Source organism: Mauremys reevesii, linkage group 16 (genome assembly GCF_016161935.1).
Source record: "Mauremys reevesii isolate NIE-2019 linkage group 16, ASM1616193v1, whole genome shotgun sequence".
Lineage (NCBI taxonomy): Eukaryota > Metazoa > Chordata > Testudines > Geoemydidae > Mauremys > Mauremys reevesii.
This window is the reverse complement of record NC_052638.1, coordinates 18,159,564-18,172,251: the sequence shown is the minus strand read 5'-3', so window position 1 is coordinate 18,172,251 and position 12,688 is coordinate 18,159,564. Positions and strand designations below refer to the sequence as shown.

The following is a 12,688-nucleotide window of genomic DNA, read 5'->3' as shown; positions in this document are numbered from 1 at the left end:
TGTGATGTCCCGACAGACCGGCCTCAGGATGCAGGATCTTTCTGGAGCAGCATTTCAGGCGGGATCCTTTGAGGAGGCACCGTTCTCTCTTCATGCTGCTGGTCTGCGATGTCCTGGAGGCGCCAAGGATCTTCTTTGTAGTCATTGTTCGAGAGACCTTCTGTGGAGCAGCAACAGGGGCGTTACAAGTGCAGCTGGCAGTGTCTCAGGAGCAAAGAGAGAATTTTCTTCCAAAGTGTCAGCAGAGAAATACATCTTCAAAGCAGCATGGATTTTTTCAAAAATGGCAGCAGGAGAATCCATCTTCAGAGCAGGTGTTGCATATGTCCATCAAAAGAAATTAAACTGATAAGAACAGATAGTACACTTGATCTGAGCTACCGTGGTGCAGCTGCTTCAGCAGAGACATTACCTACCACTGTACCGCTTAGGCACAGACACTACACACACCAATGCGGAGGGTGGGAAGGCGGGGGGAATAAGAGGGTTCTCTCGCTGGTGTAGATAATCCACCTCCCCAGGCAGCACTAACTAGGCCAATGGAAGAAAGTTTTTATATTGTCCCTATTTCAATGCCTACTGTTAGCATGTACATTGTAACCTTATTGGAGGGTTGCAATCAGCCTGGGCAGATAACTAACTTCCTATGTCTCAGAACAACTTTGTGGCATAAACAGTCTGCTCTTTAACAAAACCAGGCCATCTTCACTTTTGAGCTGTCTAACCTAATACACAACACATGGATAATCTGTTCCCGATATTTCTTCAAGGGCCTTTAACAGAAATCCAGATCTTTTGTACCCAGCCCAGCCACCCAGAACTCCAGAGGTAAGATGCGCTGAACGCAGGACCCGAAACGTATCTGCAGTGTGGAGCCTCAATGAATCCACTGACCATAAAGAACAGAGCAGCCCCCCCAGTATCTCCCCCCTCGCAAAAACACCCCCCACCTCCCCTCTTACTACCCCACCAATTTCTCATCTCCCCCCCCAAACTCCCCATCTCCCTTCCCCCCAACTTACTATCCCTCCCCATCTCCCCTCCCCCCAGCTACTACCCCCTATTTCCCACAAACCCACTCCCCATCTCCCTTCCCCCCAACTTACTATCCCTCCCCCCACTCCCCATCTCCCTTCCCCCCAACTTACTATCCCTCCCCCCACTCCCCATCTCCCTTCCCCCAAACTTACTATCCCTCCCCCACTCCCCATCTCCCTTCCCCCCAACTTACTATCCCGCCCATACACACTCCCCATCTCCCCTCCCCCAGCTACTACCCTCTACTTCCCACAAACCCACTCCCCATCTCCCTTCCCCCCAACTTACTATCCCCCTCCCCCCAGCTACTACCCCCTATTTCCCACAAACCCACTCCCCATCTCCCTTCCCCCCAACTTACTATCCCGCCCATACACACTCCCCATCTCCCTTCCCCCCAACTTACTATCCCTCCCCCCACTCCCCATCTCCCTTCCCCCCAACTTACTATCCCGCCCATACACACTCCCCATCTCCCCTCCCCCAGCTACTACCCTCTACTTCCCACAAACCCACTCCCCATCTCCCTTCCCCAACTTACTATCCTCCCCACACTCCCCACGTCCCCTCCCCAGTTACTAGCTCCCACTCCTCCCCGCACACGGGGACGCTCCGTTCTCCCTTAGACGCCCCCCGTCTCTCTCGCCCTCCGGCCCCGGCGGCAGCCCCGCGCCCCGGAGCCAGGCGGCGCGTCACCTTCATACGGGTGCTTGTCGGATTTGTGCTTCTTGTGCTTCTTGCCCATGGCGCCCCGCGGCCGGCCCAGCGCCCGCTCCCCCGCCAGCTCCCTCCGTCACCCCGGGGACGCGGCCGAGCCCGCCCGGCCGCCCGCGCGCGCGGCAAGAGGGTAGCCGGCAGCGGAGAGCCTGCGAGCCACCGTGAGCGGCGCCCCCTAGCGGCCGCAGGGCGCAGCGCCCTCCCCGTGCTCTGTCTGCTCCGCCCGCCCCGGCGCGCTCGGCCCCGCTGCTGCCGCGGGTGGGAGGCGGCGGGTCCCGTTTGAAGGGCGGGGGGGGGACGGCAGTAGACGGGCCCTGGCGTCGGAGGGGTGGGGCACGTCTCTGCCAGGCCACAGGCTGGGTGAGCGATCGGCGCCCATCCGGTGCCTTTTGGCCACGGCCGCCCGGGGGGCAAGTGGGGCAATTTGCCCCAGGCCCGCAGGGGCCCCCACGAGAGTTTTTCAGGGCCCTGGAGCAGGGTCCTTCACTCGCTCCCAGGCCCCTGGAAAACTCTCACGGGGCCGGGGGCCCCAGAGCTTCTTCTGCTCCGGGTCTTCGGCGGCAATTGGCGGAGGGGGGCCCCGCCGCGGGTCTTCGGGGCACTTCGGTGGCGAGTCCCGGAGCGGAAGGACCCCCCCACTGCCAAATTACCACCGAAGCAGCCCCCCCACCGCCGAAGACCCCAGGCCCCCTGAATCCTCTGCGTGGCCCTGCTTTTGGCTGGCTGCTTTACAAGGGGCTGGTCTGTGCACCAGTAAATTAGAGCGACCCCTGTGGCTCCCACGTGTGAAAAAGCCACATAGTTAAGCCGACGTCAGTCCCCATGTAGACAGCACTAGGGCGGTGGAAGAATTCTTCTGTCAACATAGCTGCTGCCTCTGGAGCAGACCCCTTCCTTGGGTACAGCAGATCTGCGCTTTGGAGGGGGGGGGGGGAAGCAGGCGAGCAGCAGGCAGGTGGGGGGGGGCAAGGAGGAGTTCCCTACCAGAACCTCCCCCTCCCTTCAGTGTCTCTGCCCACAGGCGGGCCCGATGATCAGCGCCTTCGCCTCCTTCCCAGCGCCTACTGCCTGCCACGGATCAGATGTTTCACAGTCCCAGGAGACACTGGGCAGGGGGAGGGGGAGGAGTGAGGGCACAACATGCTCTGGGGAGGGAAGAAGCGGGTTGGGGGTGGGGCCCTGGGGGAAGGAGTGGAGTGGGGGTGGGGCCTGGGAATAGGCAGGGGGAGCACCCTCCAGCAGATGGGTGCCGAATTTCTAATGTCTCGGGCTGTGCACCCCCCTAGGGACGGCCCTTGTCTCAGGAGGTGGATTAACTATGCCGAGGGGAGAGAACCCCTGCTGTTGCCACTGGTACTGTCTATACTGCAGCTGCTCCGCTGTAATAAACAAGACCAAAGTGTGGCTTGGCTCCTGTCAACATTTATCTATGTGCTGAAATTACACAGGTGAGTATTCCCAGTGAGCTCCAGACCATCAGGAGACAGGTCTTGCGGCTCATATGAGTTCAACAGTGCCTGTTTCTTCAGTGATTCCTAATTCCTACTCCTGTCTCTCTTTTTGCTGTTCCTCTCCCAAAAAGATTATAAGGTTCTTCTCTAAGCCTTTCCTTTTTCTTTTATTGCTGTTGGCATTTCACCCTGTCACAGATCCCATATCTGTGTTGCTGGATCTACTCTCCAGTGCCACCTGGAATTTGAGTTATGCAAGCTACAGGGAGGTGATCATAAAGATGTTGCTAAGAAGTGGATTCTGTTCCACCAGGAAAAAACTTTCATTCTGAACATCACAAACTGGTCCTATTAATGCTTGTCAGATTTGTTAGCTCATGTACAACTTTTTACGGACAAAGAGATTATTTATTTTGATTTTAATTAGACTTCTGTGGGTGGGTGACAGAGCACCTGCAAATGGTTAATTTTTAAAGCCTGCAGCTCTGAGGAGTTATAAAGTAACAATCCTGGCCAGAGCCAATGAGATTTTGGTTGGATGATGTGATACTTTTGTGTTTCACTGGCTAGATTTGTTGTTATTCAATATTCTACCAGGAGAATTGTGTGGGTGGGGGCCTGGAATAAACCACAACTTCCCTGCTTGATCTTATTCCAGTAGTTTGAAATTTAGCTCTAATAAAAGCAGTTGTTTTTCTAATTCACATCTGGACTTTTTAATACTCTTATTACAAACACAACAATATGTTCCTAAGTATATTTCAGTAGGAGGCAGAGAGTTTTTGTCTGGGTATAAGGCCATATGTAAAAATACAAGTCTAGTAAATGTTTAAAGGACATGTTTCATAAAATGCAAACAAAAATGTGTTTGTATCCTCTGTTCCCCCTAGGGGACTGGTAAACTTTCTAAGGTTTCTTTCATGTTACATGGCAAGAACATTTGTCCAATTGTTCTTCTGAATTTCACTGACTAACCCTGTCCTGAATCTGCTGAAATTTGAGAGAATTATAGGATTGCCAAGTAAGTCTGACTTGTTGTCAGCCTTTGAGAGTGCAATATACCCTTTTAGTTGTCAGTTTTATTGACACATCCTGCATCTTACAAGTAGAAATTTTATCCATTGGCACAGACACTCACAGCCCGAATACACCTTTGTTTCCCTTTATCTCCAGGTCTCCTTCGCACTCTCAGCATAACATTTCCTTTCCTCTCCAAAACACTGAGAGCTCAGTGGTGTCTTTAAAGCACAGTCCTGCTTTGGGAGGATGTGGAAGAGCTCCAGGTTGGAGCATGTGTCTCAGAGATCCCTTGTGCCAACCGTTTACAGGAAGCAGAATGTGCTCTCCTTTATAACTCACTACCTGTTGTGTGGAGGCAGTGGGGAGCAAGGGAAAGGAGTTATGGTCCAGCATACTTCCCATACCCTATGCCTTTTCAGGTGGCTGGAAATGCTAGTACTGCTAGCTAGGGAGCAGTCCTTGCAGTCTTTGCCTTCTGCTGAAAATGGTCGTGCTCGGCTGGTGTGTTGTGTTGCAGAGAGAAAGGGGAGAGGCTCCATGACCCCTGCATGCCAACACAGAGGCTGGGCACGATCTGGAACAAAGCATTCAGCAAAATGCTAACAGGGTGACGTTATAAGTATTGGAGAAGTAGGGCCCTACCTGAACACTTCAAGTCCAGCTTCCATACAAGAGATTCATGTTATGTGCCCTTTCTCATTGAATCAGCGTCTGTCCTACTGAATATTGAATCTGTCCAACTGACGGCTTGTCAGAGTAAAGTCTCAAAGCTGTGAGATGCTGAGCACCTCCTGTTCCATCACATAATTTGTAAAAATACGTTTGGTTTCCCTAATGAGAAATGAAGGCCACGTGGTCAGCTGGACAATTGGAGATGGTTAGGAGACTGACTACAGATCTCTTACACTTAAAAGAACGAAGGGATCTGTATTACCTCTTGTTTTGGGGACAGGAAAGGATTAATGTAGCCTTGGGTTTCATTGGAAAGTCCCTCAGAGTAGCACAGTTATGTCAATGGGCCTCAAGGGACACGTTTTCTTCCACTCCATCCTCAACGTCTTGTCCTTCGAAAAGCCATGGCATTACAGGAAAGCTGCCTGCATTCTGATATAGCTTGCCTAGAATACTCTTTGTGGTGGTTTTGCAGGACAAATGGAGCAGCAACTTGAGGAATGATTTCTACAAATCTGAAAGGATCTTTTGAAATTGACTGTAAGGTTTAATAGCCCTGCATAACATACTGAACTGGGTGATTAGAAATGATCCCCGAATAAAAACTCTGGATCTGAATCTCCCAAACTTTGGGTGTGTTAAGAGTCCATATAGGAAATTCAGATCTGGATTTCTATCTTTATACTAGACAGATCCAAAACTCTGGGAGTCTGATTTTCTGTTGACCTGCTCCTTATTATCCACCACACAAGTGCAAAATGGGTACAAAAAGCTAAATTCTGTTTTGATAGTGTTACATGCACTTTGCATAGGTGTAAATGACTACGCAAGATGCTGGGTAATGGAGAATCAGGCCTAACTCAACACTATCTCAAACTCTGTAGTATTCACAGTTTTGCTAGCTCTTGTAGTTTTATCGCAAGTCTCACATTATCTGGGTGCTGGGCAACGGTTAATTAACCCAGAAACCTCAGGAAGCACCAGTGGCTTTGGTCTGATGAGCGCCTGAGAAGGGTAGTGGAACCCTTGATGGAGGAAATGCTATGAAAACGTGGATGAGCAAATTCACTCAGTGTTTTTGCCAATGACATCCACACAGGACAGATTGGGTCCTTCAGCTGTGGCTGATAACCAGTCTAGGACTGGAACCCCAAAAGGCAGGCAGATGGAAGATCTTCTGTGCTCTGGCAACTCCTGCAGCATAGCTGGTTCCAAATGTATTGACTCCCGTCCTTGGGTCCAAACCAGTGAAGTCAAGAGGGGGACGCTGACACATGGGTAAAGCATATCAACTGCCCAGGCTATTGCAGCCACATCACATGGAGAGGACACTCCATCCTTGCTGGCAACATGGACACAACACAGAAGGTGGCAGACGCATATCCAAGGACATGCTATATGGGGAGCTATCAGAGGGAACAAGAATAACAGGACATCCCAATCTTCACTATAAAGACACATGCAAGCAAGATATGAAGGAATTTGGAATTGATCCTGACCAATGAGAAACCTTGGCAAGTGATAGTAACAAGTGGCGTCATTGTGTCCATCAGGTATCAAAGACCATGACAGGAACTGGCTTCTACAGCTTGAGGAGAAAAGAGCCTGTAGGAAGCAAGCAGCTCCCAACCAAGATACAGACGTTTGCAATAACTGCCAAAGATCATCCAAATCTTGGATTGGCCTATTCAGTCACACGAGACATTGCAAACCATGTACATCATAGGCTGCAATTCCCACCATCTCTCACAGACAAAAGGATGCCAACACATTATCTGGTATTTTTTCTTAAAGCCCCAGCTGCATTCATGTGATTGCATAGGAACTTCAGCTTTCATTTAAAACAAGAACAAACAAAAATGTTTATAACCCTTATAGTGGTGGGGGAAAGCTTGAAAACACAAGCCAACTGCACCCTAGAGGCTCAGATGCCAAATAAAAATAATCCAATTTTTATTTTATTAAATCTCATGCTTTTTAAGCCAATCTAATGATTTGGGGAGGGTGGCTGCCTCATGAGTTTTCAGTACTTGGGTTGGTAATATTGTTCACAATCTGACTTGAGCCACCTGTACAAACAATGTATGCTAAAAAGTTCCTTTATGTAGCAATAGTCCTTGAAGTGTCCTGCCATCCTGCTTCTTCAAATTCACAGCTAGTGAAATCACTTAAAGTTTGTATTAGTTCAGAATATGGGGCACTCCATTTTTATTCTTTGCTTGACGGCCCTGAGTAGATCCCCACATGCCAAGAATATATGGGTTAAGAATATGTATAGGTACAAAACCTCTGACATCATCTTCTGTGGTGGTCTTCCTCTGGACTCCCTTTTTCACCTGACTGTTCCCTAAAGGAAATGAATCCTAACCTTGTGGGTTTAAAAGTTTTAGAAAATGTTTGAATATTGGGGTATTGGTCCAAACGGAACTTTGAGTTTAAAAAAATATTCCCTCCCCTGCACACTGCTCTGAATCTTTTTTGTTTAAAAAAAAAAACCACAAAAGGGAAAATGTATTAATCTCTGCAGCACATCTCTGCTGATAATCATAATGCAAGTCTTTGTTCTCCTAGCTTTGCAATTTAAGTTGTGTCAACACACAAAGGTTTGAGTCAAAATCTTGGTTTTGATCAGATGCAGATCCACGTTCATTTTTCCTAGCAAACTTTGCTTTACAGGCAAGGTGTTTGAGTTCGCACATTGATTTTTTTTTTCAAAAAGAAACATTTATTGATCTATACTTGCACTGAAACTGGCAAACCTGAGAGAGGTTGAGGGCATTTGTACTGTATAGTTTTTTAACAGTGAAAAACAGCTTTGTTTCGTGAGAAGCATGCTTTGACTCCAAATTCAGTAAGACCTAGTGCTGAGAAGTTTTTGACTCTACTGTCGTTGATCAATCTTGAATGCAATCTGGATAGTAATATTTTATCATGCCACTTCTCTATTACTAGTAGAAATACCATTTTGTAACTTGCTAAGTCATTATTTTCTGCTTAGCCAGATGTCATGGATTCTTCTAGTAATCTCCTTTTACCAATAAGTTATTAATTACTTTAAGATTTTTTAATATAATTGATGCAGTATACTTGCAAACACCAAGCTTGCCCTACTCCCATTTTGGCAAGTAGTTGTGACATGTTTGTCCTGTGGCATTCCTCACTTTTATGCAAAGTGTCTGAGACTGGTAATTACAAAATTAAATTACTGAAATGCCGTGTTCCAAGGCATGCAAGCACATACAGGATAATTATTACTTTCAAAATGGGTTCAATGGCTGTAAAGGATGTTTGAGTGTACTTCTTTGGTATGCATGAGTTACTGTACAATATTGCTTTCTAGTGACTACCTCATAAAGAGGCTAGGGGACCTACTGCTGTTCCTACCAGCTACAGAAACTTTCCTTTGGTTCAAGTTGTAGAAGTCCTGACTCCCCATGATGTGATTTATTCAGCAATTGTGTCTATTTACAACATATGTGTGACAGGTGTACTAGGCCCAGAGGCCACTCCTGGAGACCTCAGGGTCCTACCACTCCCCGACCCAGAAAGGAGCAGTAGGGAAGTCCTCCAGGCTGCCTATAGTGGCTGCAGTGAAAGCAGCCAATTGGAGGGAGGCTGTAGGAAGCAGCCAATCAGGCCCATCAGGACTATCTAAAAGGAGCTGCAGTATCATAGGAACTAGAGGAGTAAGGAATGTGTTCCTGGCTGAAGCAGTGGCAGGATGATGGACAGATCAGTTGCTGGCAGGGACTGTAGGAGCAAGAGATAGCTCTTGTCTGGCTGCTGGGACTGAGGACAAGCCTTCAGCCCTACGAGAAGGGGAAAGTGTTTGTGAAGGTGCTGAGGCCATGGGAAAGTGGCCCAGGGAATTGTAGGAGTGTAGTGACTAGTTAAAGGGGAAGCAATATGTGGCTGCTATTCATAGGGTCCTTTCTGCTGGGACCTGGAGTAGTGAATGGTCTGGGCCCCCCCTACCAGCCACCAGGGAAGTGGCTTAAGCCTTGAGGAAGGGAGTTGAGAAGGCCCAGACAAGGGGCTAAATATTGAACTGTGAAACAAACTTGAAAGGGGATCGGATGGTTCAGGGCTCAGCTGGAGAGCTGGGACCAGAAAGGCCCAGAGCAGGTGGAGACAATGTCTCCAGGGATGAAGACTGGTATGTTATGGCCCCATACCAGGAGCAGGACTACTTAAAAACTGAGCCCAAGGAGGGCTACAGAGGTACCAGCGGAGGAGTACTGGGATAGGTCACTGTTGGATTATATATCCCAGAAGGGGTCTGTTTTGTTTCACATACAGACTGTGTGCATGGCTTGGTCGGAGAGCTCAGTCATTGAAAAGCTACCTGAGAAACCACCAACAGTGATCACTGCAAACTAAGAGTGCAGGCACACACACCTGGCCAGATGGCACTCGCAAGAGGTATGTGCCACCCTGTTACAATATATTATTTATTTTTTTCATAGGACTCCCAAGAACAAAATGTGTGGCTTAGGCCCTGTAGTTCTTTCTTAGGAAAAGCTCCCATTAATTTTAAACAGAAGGCTCGCCGGATAAGCAATGGTGTTTTTTTTCCCCTAAATTATGTACAGCTTAGTGTTTCCTTGAACATTCAAAGGTTCTGTAAAAAGAGCATATGGTTGTCAACAATGAGTGCACAAATGTGAGATCTGGCTGAAAAACAGTGATGAACAATGGGAAGTAAAAACAAAGAATTAAGACAGGTATATTATTCCACTATAATTAGAACAATTTCATGCCAAATATATTAATGCTCCAAAAATTAATCATATGTCTATATTTATTTTGTTCTGATACGTAATAAACATAATATTTGGGATGAGAGTGCTGATGTATGTAATGTTGAATTGTATACAATGAAGACACTATTAGGAAGGATTTTCAAATTTGTATCAAAAGTCATCAAAACAACCAGATACAAGATCCTACAAGAGCCATATTGGACTTATTCCAAAGACCCTTGTGTCCCTATTCCCCATACTCTTCATAGAGATATTATTACGATATGAATATGGCATAACTAAGAAGTAGAGTTGTCAATTAATCACAGTTAGCTCACACAATTAACTCAAAAAAATTAATCGTGATTAATCGCAGTTTTAATCGCACTGTTAAACAATAGAATACCAATTGAAATTTATTAAATATTTTGGTTGTTTTTCCACATTTTCATATGTCTTGTATTTTGTGTTGTCACTGAAATGAAAGTGTATATTATTTTTTATTACAAATATTTTCACTGTAAAAATGATAAACAAAAGAAATGTATTTTTCAATTAATCTCATACAAATACTGTAGTGCAATCTCTTTGTCGTGAAAGTGCAACTTGGAAGTGTAGATTTTTTAATTTCATAACTGCTCTCAAAAATAAAACAATGTGAAACTTCAGAGCCTACAAGTCCACTCAGTCCTACTTCTTGTTCAGCCAATTATTAAGACAAACACATTTGCTTACATTTGCAGGCAATAATGCTGCCCTCTTCTCATTTACAATGTCACCAGAAAATGAGAACAGGTACTTGCATGGCACTTTTGTAGCTGGCAATGCAAGGTATTTATGTGCCAGATATGCTAAATATTCATATGCCCCTTGGTGCTTCGGCTACCATTCCAGAGGACATGCTTCCATGCTGATGACGCTCGTTAAAAAAAAATGTGTTAATTAAATTTGTGACCGAATTCCTTGGGGGAGAATTGTATGTCTCCTGCTCTGTTTTACCCATATTCTGCCATATATTTCATGTTATAGCAGTCTCGGATGATGACATAGCACATGTTCATTTTAAGAACACTTTCACTGCAGATTTCACAAAACGCAAAGAAGGTACCAATGTGAGATTTCTCAAGATAGCTACAGCACTCAACCCAAGGTTTTAAGAATCTGAAGTGCCTTCCAAAATCTGAGAGGGATGAGATGTGGAGCACGCTTTCAGTAGTTTTAAAAGAGCAACACTCTGATGCAGAAACTACAGAACTCAAACCACCAGAAAAGAAAATTATCCATCTTCTGTGGCATCTGACTCAGATAATGAAAATGAACATCAAGTGTCAGAGAGGTAGCCGTGTTAGTCTGGATCTGTAAAAAGTGACAAAGAGTCCTGTGGCACCTTATAGACTAACAGAAGTTATGCTCCAATACTTCTGTTAGTCTATAAGGTGCCATAGGACTCTTTGTCGAAAATGAACATGTTTTGGTCTGCACTGCTTTGGATTATTATCGAGCAGAACCTGTCATCAGCATGGATGCATGTCCCCTGGAATGGTGGTTGAAGCATGAAGGGACCATAGGCGGCAGGTTTGTATAATTTTTGGTGGGGCCCAAAATGGTGGTGCCCCCCCCACTCCCACCCTGTAAGCCGATATAAAATGAAGCTACAATGCGTCAGTGCCACAAGATTACAAGGGTCAATTAAAAGTGGAAAGTCAGAAGCAGCACTTGCCTACTTCAATATACAGTATTATATTTTGTTGCGCCTGTTGTGATGAAGTGGGAATGTTCTTAATATTTTCTCTGAATACTGTGTGGGTGCCTCAGTTTCCCCTTCAAGATGCCAATTGAAGGTGTTGGGGACAAAAAGATCAGGTGGCCTCCCTGTCTGGAAGAGACATAGAGGCCAGAGGAGGGAGTGTCAGTTTGGAGCTGGCTGGGGAAATGGGGAGAGACCCAGAACTTGGTTCTGGGCTCCCCACCCCCCAAGATGGACCTGACAGAGGGGTTCTGTTTTCTGTACCAACAAGCTCTGTTTAAACTGTGTTCCCGTCATCTAATAAACCTTCTGTTTTACTGTCTGGCTGAGAGTCACATCTGACTGCGGAGTTGGGGTGCAGGGACCTCTGGTTGCCCCAGGACCAGCCTGGGCAGACTCGCTGTGGAAAGTGCATGATGTGGAAGGGCATGCTGAATGCTCCGAGATCAGACCCAGGAAGGTGTAAGCTTCTTGCCCTGGAGATAGTATGCTCCAAGAGAGGAGGCTCCCCCCGAGTCCTGACTGGCTTTGTGTGGAGTTGTTCCAAAGCATCACAGCATCCCCTTCCACACCGTGCACTTCCCAGAAGTCCGCACAGGCACTGACACTCCCTCCTCCGGCCTTTGTCTCTTTTCCAGGCATTAGGAGGCCACCCGATCTCTCTGTTCTCCAACACCTTCAGTTGGCACCTTGCAGGGGAAACTGATTTGGAGGAAATGAAGTAAAAGCTGCCCAAACCGAGCTTGAGCACTCCTGAATTTTGAGGTGTTCAAATCTGGAAGGCAGGTGCTGGGGGTGGGAGAGGGCTGTGGGCTCCATGGGGGAGCATGGCAGCAACTGTCTGGAGCTGCACGGAGCCAGACACGCTGGTCTGAGTGGCACAGTAAGCGGTTTGGGGGTTGGAGAAGAGGTAGGGGGTTCCGGGGGGCAGTCAAGGGACAAGGAGCAGGGGGGGTTGGATGGGGCAGAGGTTCGGAGGGGCAGTCAGGGGACAGGCAGCAATTGGATAGGCATGGGAGTCCAGGAGGTTTATCAGGGGACAGGTAGGAGGGTCCTGGGGGGAAGTTGGGTGGGGTCTCAGGAGGGGGCAGTTGGGGACAAGGAGACGGGAGGCTTAGATAGGGGCTGAGGTCCCAAGGGGCAGTTAGGGGCAGGGGTCTCGGGAGGGGGTAATCGGGGTACACGGACCAGTGGTGCTTAGATAGGGTGTGGGGGTCCTGGGGGGCAGTTGGGACAGGGGTCTGGGGAGGGGGCAGTCAGTGGCCAGGGGCTGGGATTCAAAGGGCTCTGGGCTACTGGCA

The 12,688-nt window shown here is 47.6% G+C and overlaps 1 protein-coding gene across 1 annotated transcript in view; it reads right to left on the bottom strand.

Annotated features, from left to right (window-relative positions):
* Positions 1–1,924, bottom strand: part of BRD7 (bromodomain containing 7) — a 33,647-nt gene extending 31,723 nt beyond the window's left edge. Inside the window, exon 1 of the mRNA XM_039503579.1 lies at positions 1,735–1,924. Coding sequence (XP_039359513.1) covers positions 1,735–1,783 — 49 coding nt within the window. The 5' untranslated portion in view covers positions 1,784–1,924. The remainder of the gene's footprint in view (positions 1–1,734) is intronic.
* Between the last annotated feature and the right edge of the window lie 10,764 nt (positions 1,925–12,688).